At 34.6% G+C, this 15,761-nt stretch overlaps 1 protein-coding gene across 4 annotated transcripts; it reads left to right on the top strand.

Annotated features, from left to right (window-relative positions):
- The first annotated feature begins 321 nt into the window (after positions 1-321).
- On the top strand, positions 322-15,238 carry LOC134257239 (TNF receptor-associated factor 3-like). 4 transcript variants are annotated; one of them, XM_062739881.1, is made up of 10 exons: positions 322-444; positions 1,308-1,590; positions 6,665-6,769; positions 8,101-8,268; positions 8,364-8,444; positions 11,524-11,601; positions 11,745-11,864; positions 13,013-13,126; positions 13,271-13,460; positions 14,094-15,237. In XM_062739881.1, exons 2-10 carry the CDS (start codon positions 1,324-1,326, stop codon positions 14,663-14,665), a joined length of 1,695 nt encoding a protein of 564 aa, XP_062595865.1. In that variant the 5' UTR covers positions 322-444; positions 1,308-1,323; the 3' UTR covers positions 14,666-15,237. The 4 variants fall into 4 exon arrangements, with proteins under 4 accessions (XP_062595865.1, XP_062595867.1, XP_062595868.1 ...); XM_062739883.1 differs by having other exon boundaries at positions 335-480; positions 14,094-15,238; XM_062739884.1 differs by lacking the exon at positions 322-444 and adding an exon at positions 872-906 and having other exon boundaries at positions 14,094-15,238.
- Positions 15,239-15,761: the final 523 nt, after the last annotated feature.

The raw sequence follows: 15,761 nt of genomic DNA on the forward strand, positions 1-15,761 counted from the left end.
AGTAACTAACTCATTAGTTGCAATTTTAGAATCATGAAGTTTTGTTATCAAATTTAATTATATTTGCAATATCAATGATTATTTTAAGTACATCTAGCAGTGACTATTTTTGGAGTTCGGATTTCCCTGTTTTATTTATAGATTATGAAAAACTTCAAAGTTTACTTCGAGTACTTTATCTCCATTTTGAAGAATAATTAATCTGGTTGGTTCAATATTGCTTTTCTTGTGAGGGAGCACACAATTTTCTGCAGATTTTATGCTGCAGTATTAACGCAAAACCAAGCATCATTTGATATTTTTGTGTCATCTGCATCCGTTATTTTCCAGCTCTAGGATTGCATGAAAGCGGGTCAGTAACATCTAATGTTTTCTCTTTCAGATTCAAAAAATACTTTGAAGAGGAATGTCCAAAAGGGCTTCATTGAAAATATGGGATTCTGGGTAAGAGACTTTTCAAGTGATAACCATGTAAATGTCGTAAGTTTGAGTCAGTGGCCCGTGGAAAACATCATAACTAGTTTATTTATTTCATGGATGGCAAAGTCGGAAAAGAAGAATCATTGCTATTTTAAGCTTTGATATATTCAATCAAAGTCATATTTGGGACATTTTATAGGACAATTAGCTAAGATTTCATGTAAGACTTTTTAGAGTCTTAAGTTATATTTCTTTATGAACGTTTCAAAGACGTGAAGGTATTGAAGGGTACAATTATTGGATGGCCAAAAGCAGGTTAAAATGTTACTGTTGGAAACAAAGCTTTGATTTTTAAAAATACAATCTCTACCGTCAGACAGTAACGAACGACAACTCTTCGTGTGAGATAGAGAATCATACTCCCAGGAACTGAAATTGTCATCCATAGGCCTATACTTTCGTTTTCTCCTCTTGATGTTTGCAAAGGTATACATTCTCCCAGTAAGATTAGTCCGAGGTAAAAGAAGCATGGCATACATTATTTTTCTTTCAGCATGTTTACACCCGAGAAAGAATAATTCGTAAAACAAACTTGGGTTTAAAATAACAAAGTTTAGTGCTTTCTTTGTTAATTGTTTTTCCAAAATTTAAATTGCATGAATTGATATACATGTAACATCATAAATGAAACACTGCCATGTAAAAAAGATAATTATAAGCTTTCAATATTTCTTATACATATATACTTTAGTTAAATTAGTTTACAACTGAATTATGTGGTGCATATTATTTAAATTTATTTTTCTTGAAGCATTTTCTCATTGTGGTGGCATTCAAGTATGAAAAAAAAAATTGACAATTATATTGATTAATATATACTTTTCAAGCCCTTGAATATTCCTGATGGCAGAAGCTTACAGTTCTCTGCAATCATCAACATCCAGCCTTAAATCATCACTCCAGGAAACTCCGCCCGGTAACCCTGACTTTGTTAACTTGGACGATAAGTATAGATGTGTTGTGTGTACAGGAGTTGTACGGGAGGCTGTTCAGACGCCATGCGGACATAGAGCTTGTGAACAATGCATGTCTCAGTTACTGCAAGGGAATCCAAAAAGGGTCAAGTGTCCCGCCGGAGAAGATTCGTGTGTCTACTTAGAATTATGCCAGGTTTGGAAATACATGTATCGATATTACTCAGAAAGTTTATTTATAAGCATTATTAATATCACTTTGTTCTTTTCCTATACTGTCTTCTCTTACAATGCCAAGTTTGGAAATTTCGATATTATCTTTTCCTATATTGCTTTCCAATATGATGTCATAAATATTGTCATACCTACATGGATCTAGGATATGGGGTCAACCTGCTGCCAAATTGTTATTCCGGAATTTTAACTACATATAAACATCAAATACCTCATTAATGAGTGCTAAACTAGGCTTAACGTCTTTGTAGTAGTTTTAGACTGGAGCAAAGAAAGATTTTGGTCCAAGAGATACTAATTACTATCCTTTTGATATTGCTTTGATTTATAAAACATTGCAATGTAATAAAAACAAAAGTTTATTTGTGGTATGTTTTTAACAAACCGGTCACCAGAAGATATATTCAGATTGGTTGGTTTATAATCAAATATTTACATTAAATTTTTTAACTCTTTTCTCTGTTGTGAATCTCTATAGGTTTTGTTTGTAAATTTCTCTCTGTTAATTTACACAGGATTGTAAATCATGCCAAGTGTAAGGTCAATCTTGTATTTTATCAGGGCCTGGAGATAAAATTGAATTTAATTTTCAATTTTTACATTTTTATTATGTTCCCCAAACGGAGTTTGGGAACATATTGTTTTTACTCTGTTTCTTATTATTATTAAGGTCTTCCGTCTTCAGCGGAAGACCTTCTTGTTATTCTTAGGTTTCTTTTCCACTATTTTTATTAAGGTCTTCCGTCTTCAGCGGAAGACCTTTCTGTTATTCTTAGGTTTCTTTTCCACAGTTTTTATTATTTTTTTTCTTACATATTTTGTGCACGCGAGTTCTCGAAAACGCCTTGATCGATTTTCATGAAACTTTTAGGAATGATAGAACATCAAAAAATCTAGGTATATATTTTTTTGTTTTGATGACGTCACTTCCGGTTCGGAGATTTCTGCGATTTTGTCATTTTTAGAGGGTCACTTTGTCCGGCAATGTTCTAAAAAACCATTGAAGATAGAAGTGTGAATTTTTTAGGGATGCTAGAGCAAACTTTGGAGAAGTGCCTTTTGTATATCACAACTACCGGAAGTACGCTCGCTATGGCCCGAAAATAGACCTATCGCGAATTTCAAAAGATTTAACATCTTTTCTACGATAGCTTTTTACCTGGAAATATTTTGTTAAAACATATAGAACAAAAGAAGTGTAGAATTCCAAGATCTTTCAAATGATATCTTGTAAAAAGGGCTGGCCCCTAAAATTAAGGGCCTAGAGGGGCCGAAAGTTTTTTCTTAATATCTCAAAACGTATCGAGAATTTGTAATACATCAAAGAAGCAAAGTTGTCAAAAATGTTAAGCTTAATCTTTTGGCATCTTCAAAATACGTCCGGCGTCATCACTTCCGGCAAAACCGGAAGTGGTCGGAAAACGCGTATTTTTGCCTAGCTTGGGAAGTTTTTGGGTAACATTTGTCTCTGGGAGCATAAAATATAATTTTCCGTCCGTCGTCGTCACTTCCGGTCAAACCGGAAGTAGCAAAAAATGGCTTATTTTTGCATTAATTAACATAGTTTTAGATGATTCATCCATTTTTGGCGTTATTCCGGTCGAACAGGACGGAAGACCTACTCGTTGCTTTGCAACGAGCTTTGCTCTAGTTATTTTTATTATTGTTTTTTTTTCTTACCGATTTTGTGCACGCGATTTCTCGGAAACGGCTCGATCGATTTTCATGAAACTTTCAGGACTGATGGAACATCAACCAAACCTGATATATAATTTTTTATTTTTATGACGTCACTTCCGGTTTCGAGATTTCCGCGATTAAGTGATTTTCAGAGGGTCACGTTGTCCAGCATTTTTCTCAAAAGTGCTTTTAGATAGAAACGTAAGATTTTCAGCGATGATAGAGCAAGATGTGCTGATGTGACACACACCTTTCTTATTCTCCGGAAGTGCAGCACGTCGGCGCTCGCTATGACTCGAAAAAAGACCTATCGAGAATTCAGAATTTTTTCACACATTTTTGGCAATATCTTTTTACACGTTAATATTTTGTTAAGACATATAGAAAAAAAATTGTGAAGAATGTCACAATCTTTCGAAAGATATCAACGTTTAGGGGCTGGCCCCTATAATAAAGGGCCAAAAGGGGCCGAAAGTTTTTCCTATATATCTCAAAAAGTATTGAGAATTTGTAATAAATTAAAGAAGCAAAGTTGTTTGAAATATCAAGCTTTATCTAATGGCGTCGTCAAAATACGTCCGGAGTCGTCACTTCCGGCCAAACCGGAAGTGGTCGGAAAACGAGTTTTTTTGCCGTCCTTGACAAGTTTTTGGGTGACATATGTCTCTGGGAGCATAAAAAGTAGTTTTTCCGTCCGTCATCGTCACTTCCGGTCAAACCGGAAGTAGCAAAAATGGCTTATTTTGAAGGTTTTGATGCAAAATTGAAATTATAAAGTCAATGGAGACTACTTAGCTCATTGCTTTCTTTCGTTCCGGCACTTCCGGTCAAAACCGGACGGAAGACCTACTCGTTGCTTTGCAACGAGCTTTGCTCTAGTTATTATTATTATTTTTTTTCTTATTTCTTCTCCGGTACTTTTTTTGTCCGCGAGTGTTCTCAGAAACTGTTCACCCAACTGAGCTAAAACCTTTTTAGGGTTAATAGGTGTGTAGTGTAGGTGTGCGGAAGGAAGGTCATTTTGCGCGCACACGCATGCACGTGCGTGCGCGTGAAATGAGTGAATTGACTGATATACTTAATATAGCTATTACTTTTACATTTTTTTATGAAATGATTTGAAACTCATCATATAAAGATATATTAATACTGTAGATAACGTGACACTGTCAAATTAGCACGAACTCACGCGCATGCACGTGCGCTTCGCTCTGATTGGCTGAAACAAAAAGCTCAATATCTTTTCTGTTTTTTGACAAAATGCTATGAAATTTAAAACATAGGCATACTTTAGGATGCACTACAATATGATATATAACAATTGTCATGTAAACACGCGCATGCACGTGCACTGCAATCTGATTGGCTTAAACTTTAAATGGCTATAACTCCTTTGTTTTTCAACCAAACAGTATGGGATTTAGAACATAGACAGACATAATGGACTCCTACAAGGTGTTGTAATTGACATGCACATGCATGCACGTGCGTGCACGTGTGCTTTGCTGTGATTGGCTGAAACAAAAATCGCAATATCTTTTTTAATTTTTGACGAAATGCTTTGAAATTTTAAACAGTCATGTATTAGGATTACCTACAATATGATATATAACAGTTGTCGTAAAAACATGCGCATGCACGTGCGCTGCAATCTGATTGGCTTAAACTTTAAATGGCTATAACTCCCTTGTTTTTCAACCAAACAGGATGGGATTTAGAACATAGACAGACATAATAGACTCCAACAAGATGGTATGGTCGTCATGCACGTGCGTGCACGTGTTCTTCGCTCTGATTGGCTGAAACAAAAAGCTCAATATCTTTTCTGTTTTTTGACAAAATGCTATGAAATTTAAAACATAGGCATACTTTAGGATGCACTACAATATGATATATAACAATTGTCATGTAAACACGCGCATGCACGTGCACTGAAATCTGATTGGCTTAAATTTTAAATGGCTATAACTCCCTTGTTTTTCAACCAAACAGGATGGGATTTAGAACATAGACAGACATAATGGACTCCTACAAGGTGTTGTAATTGACATGCACATGCATGCACGTGCGTGCACGTGTGCTTTGCTGTGATTGGCTGAAACAAAAATCGCAATATTTTTTTTAATTTTTGACGAAATGCTTTGAAATTTTAAACATAGTCATGTATTAGGATTACCTACAATATGATATATAACAGTTGTCGTAAAAACATGCGCATGCACGTGCGCTGCAATCTGATTGGCTTAAACTTTAAATGGCTATAACTCCCTTGTTTTTCAACCAAACAGGATGGGATTTAGAACATAGACAGACATAATAGACTCCAACAAGATGGTATGGTCGTCATGCACGTGCGTGCACGTGTTCTTCACTCTGATTGGCTGAAACAAAAATCTCAATATCTTTTCCGTTTTTAGACGAAATGCTTTGAAATTTAAAACATAAGCATACAATAGGATGTCCTACAATATGATATATAACAATTGTCATTAAATCACATGCATGCACGTGCGCTGAAATCTGATTGGCTTAAACATTAAATGGTTATAACTTCTTTGGTTTTCAAAGAAATAGGATGGTATTTAGAATATTGATAGACATAATGGTCCCCTACAAGAAGGTATGGTCATCATGCACATGCTTGACCGTGTGTGCACGTGAAATGAGTAAAATTAAAATATGCTTGAATAAGTGTATTTTTTAATACTTCTGGATTAAATGCTTTGATATTAAGTTTCTTTGAATATATATACATAGTGTAGAAAAGATGATATGATCATTACCCACATGCATTCACATGAACTCGCATGTCATGCTTAAATTTAAATATATTTTGTAGTCTTCTGGGAAAACGTTGTTTAAGTCTAAATTGCACAAAGTATGTCTTATCTAATAGAGCTGAAAGAAATGTGGCACCAAAAGGGAGTTGGGGAGCGTTTGGGGAACATCTGTAACGGTCCCCGTTACAATTAGCCCTAGTTATTCTTTGTTTCTCTTTGTTAGCATCTTTTAAAAAAAGGTTTTTCAATCCAGATAATAATCCCATGACGTTTAACTAACTGTTATAAATGCAGAGGCATACCCCACAATTTATACAATGATAATATAGCCATTTATCACGTGTAACTAAAAGCTCAACTTTAAAATAGTGAATATTGTCAAAGCTTTTTACAGATGTACGTAAAAAAACTTTAAATGAGGAAAATATCTTTTTACGAATAAATGTTAAAACAGAAAAATAGCAATTGAGCAGTAATTTTAGAACTGCATTTTGTAGGAAAGAATAATTATGGTGCTTATTATTAATGCTATTGCCATGAAATGTTCTAGATTTTTCTATGATATATAACTTACAGATTCACAGAGACTCGGGGGCTAGGAGGGAGGTCCGCCTCCTGTCAGTGTTTTGTACATTCAGAGCAAAGGGATGTGAGAAAGCATTACAATGGAGGCATCTACAGGTAGGACATGTCTTCGATATAATTACGTCGTTATTAACCGCATGTCACCCTTTCACTCGTACCTAAAAAAAGGTTTACACTGAGTAATAGTATTCATATCAATGTATATCTGTGGTATTACGTGTACACGAAAACGACTTTGCAACCCAATCACATATGTATTCAACATTTACATAATAAGCTATTCCTGTAAATAAAAATTCTTAACGATACTAGCTATTCAATATTAAGTTTATATTAGTCGCTACTAGCTATACAATATTAAGTATATATTAGTCGAGTGCATGTTTACAGGTATATAGCAGAGTGGAAGTATTCACCCAAACCATTCAAAATTTACAGAATAATGACATTACTTACCATAAATAAGATATTACTTACTATCTGTTGTATTTTATTCATTATATATTAGTCTTCTTTAAAAAAGTACGAAGTCAATGCCGGAAACATAAAAAATGAAATAACAAGCCCAAAGTACAATGAAACAAAAATTAATACAAGTTTGGAACTTACCTATGATGCAGGATCATGTGCCACGGAGGAGTAAGCGGATTGGTCGCACACGTCTCTCGCCATGTGCTCCTTGACATGAACAGACATACGAAAAAATACATTATACTAAATTGTGCTGATAAAAGAATTTATGTAGAAATGTTACATGGACAAAATGTTTGGCTTGGAACAATATCTTTTTTTCATTGTAATGCTCAGTATTTAAGTTGTATTTTTAGAAGAACTTGGTTTTAATTCTAGAAATCCAACTCATACTCACAATGAAATTCTTCAAAATTAACTACTGAAAACGAGAAACTACAGACGTAGTGTGCTTCGATACCCAAGCGCATGCTCAAAGTTAGAATGATTTTTAACCCAGGACAGGCTACTGACATATAAGTTAAGATAACAAGGATTTCAAAAACCACGTTTATTGTTGGCTTGTCCTGAATTTTAAAGCCGTTATAATGAACTTATTAGGCTATCTAATATTGGATCAGTCTTTGAACTAAATTATAGACCTTTATTTTTATACTTATCTCGACTACGATTTATTCCGTCTTCCTGATCAGAAAATAGAGCTCACCACGGGTGTAACCAGTCGTCAGGGGATGTTTTTCCTTCTAGCATCTAGCACACCTCAGTAATTTTCGGAGGTTTTTGTTATATGGCGGCGCATTTATAGATTTGTATTTATTTTGGAGTTTTTATTTCTTTAAATCTTTATTGTTCCTCAATAAAGTCCTTTAATAATTGCCTTTTCTGTTGAAAATATATTTTTGAAAAGGAAAAAATTCTTGTTTGTACGAATTAATATAATATTTCAATATTTTCAGGACCACGAGGTAGTATGTGGGTTCAGACCAATCAAATGTAAATTTTCCACTGAAGGATGTGACGTCATTATAATTCAGAAAGAAATCGATACTCATCAGGAGAACTGTCCTTATCGACTTGAAGTTTGTTCATTTTGCATGCAAGAAATTCAGCATCAGTTCATTCAGGTATTTTAAAACAATGATCCCCTCTTTGTATCCTAAAACTGGAGTAAGCATATCATTTTAAGCAGGTGCCCTGCAAATTGTAATCATGATTTCAGGAACATCAGGAAAAGTTATGTCCTCAGTATGTAATTCCATGTCCGTATAACTGTGGAAAAGATCCAGCACCGAGAGTTCTGGTAAAGTATCTTAAAATATGTGTAAATTACTAGTATACCAAACCTAATGCTTGTAGATTGAACCGTATTTATTTATATTATAAAAGTTCAATTTAATACATGTATGTTTAAATATTAGAAGTATAAGGCATGTTAGAGAAGTGACAAAAATGAAATATAACCATTTGTGAGAAAAAAATGAATTTCTAAATCGAGGTAAGTTATTGACAAACACGTTGATGAAACAACAATATCAACAGTCTCTAAAGTCATCATTTCGTAAGTTCCATGGTCGATACAATGACATTGTCAGTAATCATCATCATAAAGCCAAAAACCCAGACAGTTATTAGCTCACCTGAGCCGAAGGCTCAAGTGAGTTTTGTCCGTTGTCTGTCGTTGTCGTAGTCGTTGTCGTCGTCGTTGTCGTCGTTAACTTTTCACATTTTCATCTTCTTCTCAAGAACCACTGGGCCAATTTCAACCAAACTTGCCACAAAGTATCCTTAGGTGAAGGGGATTCAAGTTTGTTTAAATGAAGGGCCACGCCCTTTTCCAAGGGGAGATAATTATGAATTAGTGAAAAATTAATGACATTTTTAAAAAATCTTCTTCTCAAGAACCACTGGGCCAGGAAAGATGAAACTCATGTGGAAGCATCCTCAGGTAGTGTAGATTCAAGTTTGTTCAAATCATGACCCCCGGGGGTAGGGTGGGGCCACAATGGCCGATCAAAGTTTAACATGGGAGTATATAGAGAAAATCTTTAAAAATCTTCTTCTTAAAAACCACTGGGCCAGGAAAGATGAAACTCATGTGGAAGCATCCTCAGGTAGTGTAGATTCAAGTTTGTTCAAATCATGACCCCCAGGGGTAGGGTGGGGCCACAATGGCCGATCAAATTTTTATATAGGAGTATATAGGGAAAATCTTAAAAAATCTTCTTCTCAAGAACCACTCGGCCAAAAAAAAAATGAAACTCATGTGGCAGCATCCTCAGGTAGTGTAGATTCAAGTTTCTTCAAATCATGATCCCCAGGAGTAGGGTGGGGCCAGAATGGCCGATCAAAGTTTTACATAGTAGTATATAGGGAAAATCTTTAAACATCTTCTTCTCAAGAACCATTGGGCCAGGAAAGATAAAACTCATGTGGAAGCATCCTCAGGTAGTGTAGATTCAAGTTTGTTCAAATCATGACCCCCAGGGGTAGGGTGGGGCCACAATGGCCGATCAAATTTTTATATAGGAGTATATAGGGAAAATCTTAAAAAATCTTCTTCTCAAGAACCACTCGGCCAAAAAAAATGAAACTCATATGGAAGCATCCTCAGGTAGTGTAGATTCAAGTTTCTTCAAATCATGACCCCCAGGAGTAGGGTGGGGCCACAATGGCCGATCAAAGTTTTACATAGGAGTATATAAATCTTAAAAAATCTTCTTCTCAAGAACCACTCGGCCAAAAAAAATGAAACTCATGTGGAAGCATCCTCAGGTAGTGTAGATTCAAGTTTCTTCAAATCATGACCCCCGGGAGTAGGGTGGGGCCAGAATGGCCGATCAAAGTTTTACATAGTAGTATATAGGGAAAATCTTTAAAAATCTTCTTCTCAAGAACCATTGGGCCAGGAAAGATAAAACTCATGTGGAAGCATCCTAAGATAATGTAGATTCAAGTTTGTTCGAATCATGACCCCCGGGGGTAGGATGGGGCCACAATGGTCGATCAATTTTTACATGGGAGTATACAGGGAAAATCCTTAAAAATCTTCTTCTAAGGAACCACTGGGCCAGGAAAGATGAAACTCATGTGGAAGCATCCTCAGGTAGCATAGATTCAAGTTTGTACAAATCATGACCCCCAGGGGTAGGATGGGGCCACAATGGCTGATCAAAGTTTTACACAGGAATTTGTAGGAAAATCTTCTTCTCAAGTACTTCAAAGCAATGATTAGTGATAGTATAGGAAGAAAATGTTTTTAAAAAATCTTTGTTATCAAGAACAGCAAAGTCATATGCTGTATTAATATGAAGGCATTCTAAAGTAGTATTAAATTCAAGCCCCCCCCCCCCCCCCCCCCCCCCCTTCAGTAAACTTTTCAGTTCTGATCTGATGTGTTTTTTCCTAGCCGATTTGCTCAGGTGAGCGATGTGGCCCCTGGGCCTCTTGTTTCTTATTTCCATTCCTATGTCGATACGATATATCCTGGTGAGCTTGAGATAAAAGATAACAGAGTCTGACACATCTGTTTCATACTTGGATATTTTACTTGAAAAATACATTAATGGTAATCTATCAACCAAGCTCTATGATAAACGTGATGACTTTAACTTTTCTAGCGACAACTTCCCTTACTTATGCAGCAACATACCTTCATCACCTGCATACGGAGTTTATATATCTCAGTTGATTCGATATGCAAGAGCATGGTCTACATATGAACAATTTCTAAAACGACTTGACAAACAACTTGATGAAACAAGAATATCAACAGTCTCGTTTAAAGCCACCATTTCATAAGTTCTTAGGTCGACACAATGACCTTGTCTGCAAATACAATTTATCATTGAGTCAAATGCTGACTGACGTTTTTCATACTAATTGTTAGTCCATTATTTATACACTGAATTGACGACGAATTTTCCCGTTATTTCCCGATCATGACAAGAAGCACACGGTGGGTGTGACCGGTCGCAGAGGATGCTCACTCCTCCAAGGCACCTGATCTCACCTCTGATGTTTTAGAGTTCCGTGTTTTCTCTGCCCCATTTTGTATTGTTTTATGAACTTTGATATTGAACACTGTTCGTTATGTCCATATCCTTCATTTACATTTTACCTGACCCTTAATTCAATTAAAAAAATAAATAGTAAGAAATATCAGTATTCCCTCCAGGTATATTACTAAGCAATACGTGACACGTGCTGAACAAGTCGATTTATGGGGTTATAAAGCCATAACCTATTTTCGTCGTTTTATCTCAGAGACATTTGAAAATTTGAATATTTGAAATTAATGTTTGGGCTTTTACAAAATATATGCATAAATATCTTTATTTTAACAATATATAAGCAAGTGTTTCTCTGTTGTTTTTATTTAGATTGAATACCATTTTATCAATGAATGTCATCGGCGACCCCTTAAATGTAAATACCACAGTATTGGATGTGAATTTACTGTAAGCTTTTCTTGGTGTGCAGTTTTTTTTAAATACATGTTAAATTCAGTCAATGATTTTGTATACTAGTACCATACAAAATGTTGAATTTTCCGATATTCAAAAAATATTCAAATCTACTTAGTTATTTAAATTTTAAAAAGGGATCGAAACAGGAAGTAGATAGGCATATAGAGACAGGGATGGATCGCCATCTAGAGCTATCTGTAATCCAGAACACAGAATCGGGAATTGGTGGACTTCATTTGAAAGAACAGTTGCAGGTTTGTCGGTTTACAAAATGCGGATCATTTTAGCTAACAAATGAATTGGTTGAATTTACGTCTTGAATTATATCCAGTTTCAACTTAATTTGTTTCTTAGATATTTATGTTTTCGATAAAATTTGTAAGTTATAATTTGTTAATACAGAAATGTTGTTTATAGATTTTTTTTTCAAACTCATGATAATGTAAGCACTGTCGCGAGAATTTTTTAACTATTTCAAACTGCATTATTAGAATAATGAAAAAAAATTACACAAATAGGAATGGATACGATATTTATTCATGAATGTTGTTTTAATTTGATTCAAGTATTGTCAGTATACTGTCACTTTTTATGAAAGAAAAACTCAAATTTTTAGAACCTTCTCTAGACTGAGCACTAAAGATTTCTGGTTCTATGGTATTTTTCTGCAGTTAAAGTGATCTGTCCTTTAGATTTAAATTCCAATTAATAGAAATTTATAATATATTAAGCAGTTTTCAATCTTCAATTATTCTTAATTTAAGGTTTTAAAAGGTCAAACTAAACTAATTGAACATGATATTTACATAATCTTTTCCAGAGAAGTAAACAACAATGATTTCTGGTCACTGATATTGAGTTGTGTTTGAACATATTTCCTGGGAGTAAATGCCACGTTCTATATATTGAAAATTAAATAAATAGCTCAATATTAATACTTTTATACAGTTTATTTTTCTCAGTGTCCAAAAATAGTTTTGCACTGATGTAGAGAGGGTCCTTAAATTTTATTCTCCTTTGAATAAGACATATATAGACACAAATATGACGAAAGAACGTACTTACTTTTTTTAATTTTATTTATATTAAGTTTTGCTGGATGGCATTTTTATAAATGATCAATAAATCAGCCTTTAAAATGTAGATCTATTTCAACTGACTATTTCAAAAATCAAAATGTATAAAAGAGTTTAAATCAATGAATTTTAATTAGCGAAAACTCAGCTGAGACATGCATCATAACCAAGTCACATTAAAACATACGATTTATCAAAAAAAGAACGGTACATTATATATTGACGGTTAATGCTTTATTTGCTCGCTTGCTTGTTTTGTAAAATCACGTACAGAGCTTCACGTTTATATGTCCCTATTATGTTTAAATATTTCAAAATATTAATAGGAAATGGGAGGTAAAATAATTGACCTTCAACATCTAATCACAAGCAATTCCAAGCTCTGTGAAGAGCTGAAGGAAGTGGTTGACGCAATGAAAAAAGCGATGAAAGATGTTAAGGTATGCTCTAATCTATTTTTCGAATAAAATGCTACAGTTAACACATGAAATATTATTGCACAACTTGTGAGAAACTGCGTATTTTGACCAATGTACCAACAATAACTACCGTTGTTAAAGAGGAAAATATTTTCAATTCTCAAGCTTAAAGTTGTTGCCCAAACCGAAAGACTCATAACAGTAGAGAGAAAGATAGAAAATCTTGCAGAGAAGGATGTACAAGACAAATTATCAAGAGACATGCTTATGATGAAAGCAACACAGAATACGATTGGTGAACGAGTCACCCAATTAGAGAGAGCGGGACCCATGGGCGGATCAAACGAAATGAATGGTTGGTTGAAAAGAATACTTCCAATATCCAAAATTCACCATCCCATATTATCATTCCTGAAACTTGTATATGGAAATTCAATAGATATTGAGAAAAATATAATCTCGATACATGGAATCAATACAATTACCTAGCAATAAATGATTTAAAGCCATTTCGTGTTTGTTGTTTATCAAATAGAGTCTGAATATCAGCTTACCCCTCTCTTATTGAGTAAGCATTAAAGTTGTAAGACGGGGATTTTCTGTTATAGCAGAAAAAATAAAAGATAAGGTCAATGTTAATTTTGGGTTTATATTGAAGTCGAGTCTTCTTTACCTATTGGATCACTTTTGATCTCTAACCTTTGAACTTTGAAATGATATAAAAAAAATAAAAAGATTTGCAGAGGAGTGTAAGAAAGTTGGTATTCAGATCTATATCTTGATTCTGGGCTTACGTTCGAATTTTATGATTACGATCAACAAAGAAAAGTAAGTATATGTTTGTATATACATTTTAAGGTGTATTTTTCAAGTATTATTTTATCAAGAATTTTTAAATGCATAATACTAAATAATTATACCAGGTACATATTTTGCAGTTTACATTTTATAATTCTACAATGACTCTCTTTTTTCTTTATATTCAAAGAAATGTCACCAGAATCAATCCAGCAGCATGAGCGACAGCTCGGACTAATGGACCTTAGAATGGCTGAACTAGACTTACGTTTCCAGGTCCTAGAGACTGCGAGCTATAATGGAACCCTGATGTGGAAAATTCGCGACTACAAACGAAGAAAGGAAGACGCCAAATCAGGGAGAACGATTTCTCTGTATAGCCAACCTTTCTATACAGGCAGATTCGGATATAAAATGTGTGCTCGGGTCTACTTGAATGGAGATGGGGTAGGAAAAGGCACTCACCTTTCTCTGTTTTTCGTTGTCCAGAGAGGAGAATACGATGCTTTGTTGCCGTGGCCTTTCAAGCAGAAGGTCACTTTGATGCTTTTGGATCAGGACAGTGGAACAAGACATCTGGCAGATTCCTTTAGACCAGACGTATCAAGCTCCAGTTTTAAGCGTCCTACCACGGACATGAATGTTGCCTCTGGATGCCCATTATTTGTTAGTCACTCGGTGCTTGAAACACCAACTTTCCTTCGAGATGATACGATCTTCATTAAGGTGATGGTTGACATAGAAGGTCTGAAGCAGCACTAAATATGCTGAATGTTGTGCAATTGCTTCCAGATGATTACCATTTGCTCTAGATACGGTATATTGAGTCAGTTGTTAAGGCAAAGTACCCGTAGGTCATTTTACTATAGCCACTGTAATCTGTCGATAAAAAAATATGGGGATGAACATCCTTATATTTTTTTTCAAAAAGTAAATTTGTGGGTTGTTTTAGATAATGTATGAGTTTTTCATTTTGTATCCTCTATGTTGAATTCTTGATGTTTCTGCTACCAGTGTAAGCCTTCTCTTGACCATGCCTCAACATTGAATAAGGGATGTTTTTGCTAACAAAGTAAGCCATTCTCTTGGCCATGTTCTTTGTACACAGTATTTGGGCTCACTTCGTCGATCTTTAAGAAGACTGTTTCATTGTGCATAATGTTCTTTTTTGCCTTCTAGAAAAAATAGGTGATGGAATACCGAAAAATTCATTCTTGCTTTAGCCTTCGTGCTTTCTTGCTTTAGTCGTTTTATTTGATGTATTATATAGTTGCAGATGTTCCAATACACTATGTGTTGCAAAGGCTTTCTATGTTCACGATTACGTTTTGTGTAGTTTTCTACAGAACAAAAGAAATAAAGATTTCTAGTGATGAGGGAGGGGTAAAAGTTTTTCCATGATTCAATGCATGTTCTATTTGTAGATACAATATCTTCATACTTATAATGTATGATGTTAAATTTTTAAAAGTAACGCTGCATTTCTGGATTTTTACATGTGTAAGTCAGAAGATTAGTTTAAGAAGTATTTATTCATAATATACAAAGAAGTATACAATATGAATATGGATTGAACACCAGGCCAAGGGCCTATATTAGTTCTTTCCATTTGAGATCAAGGTACAAATGTAAATACTGAACATATTTGAAGTTCTACAAGGACATGTATTATAAACTAATATTGAAAGGATTAAAGAGTACAACATTTAAGAAAAAATGCGTTTGAAAAGTGGGCAAAAAAAAAAATAAATAAAATTTATAAAAATAACGGGGGGGGGGAGGCTCAGAACCATACTAATTTGTTTTTGTACACTCTCAACCTAAAGGTAAAGATTGAAAGACATGCTGCACAATAGTT

Source organism: Saccostrea cucullata, unplaced genomic scaffold, assembly GCF_032062105.1.
Source record: "Saccostrea cucullata isolate Sc308-1 unplaced genomic scaffold, CSIRO_AGI_Scuc_v1 ctg830, whole genome shotgun sequence".
Taxonomy (NCBI): Eukaryota; Metazoa; Mollusca; class Bivalvia; order Ostreida; family Ostreidae; genus Saccostrea; species Saccostrea cuccullata.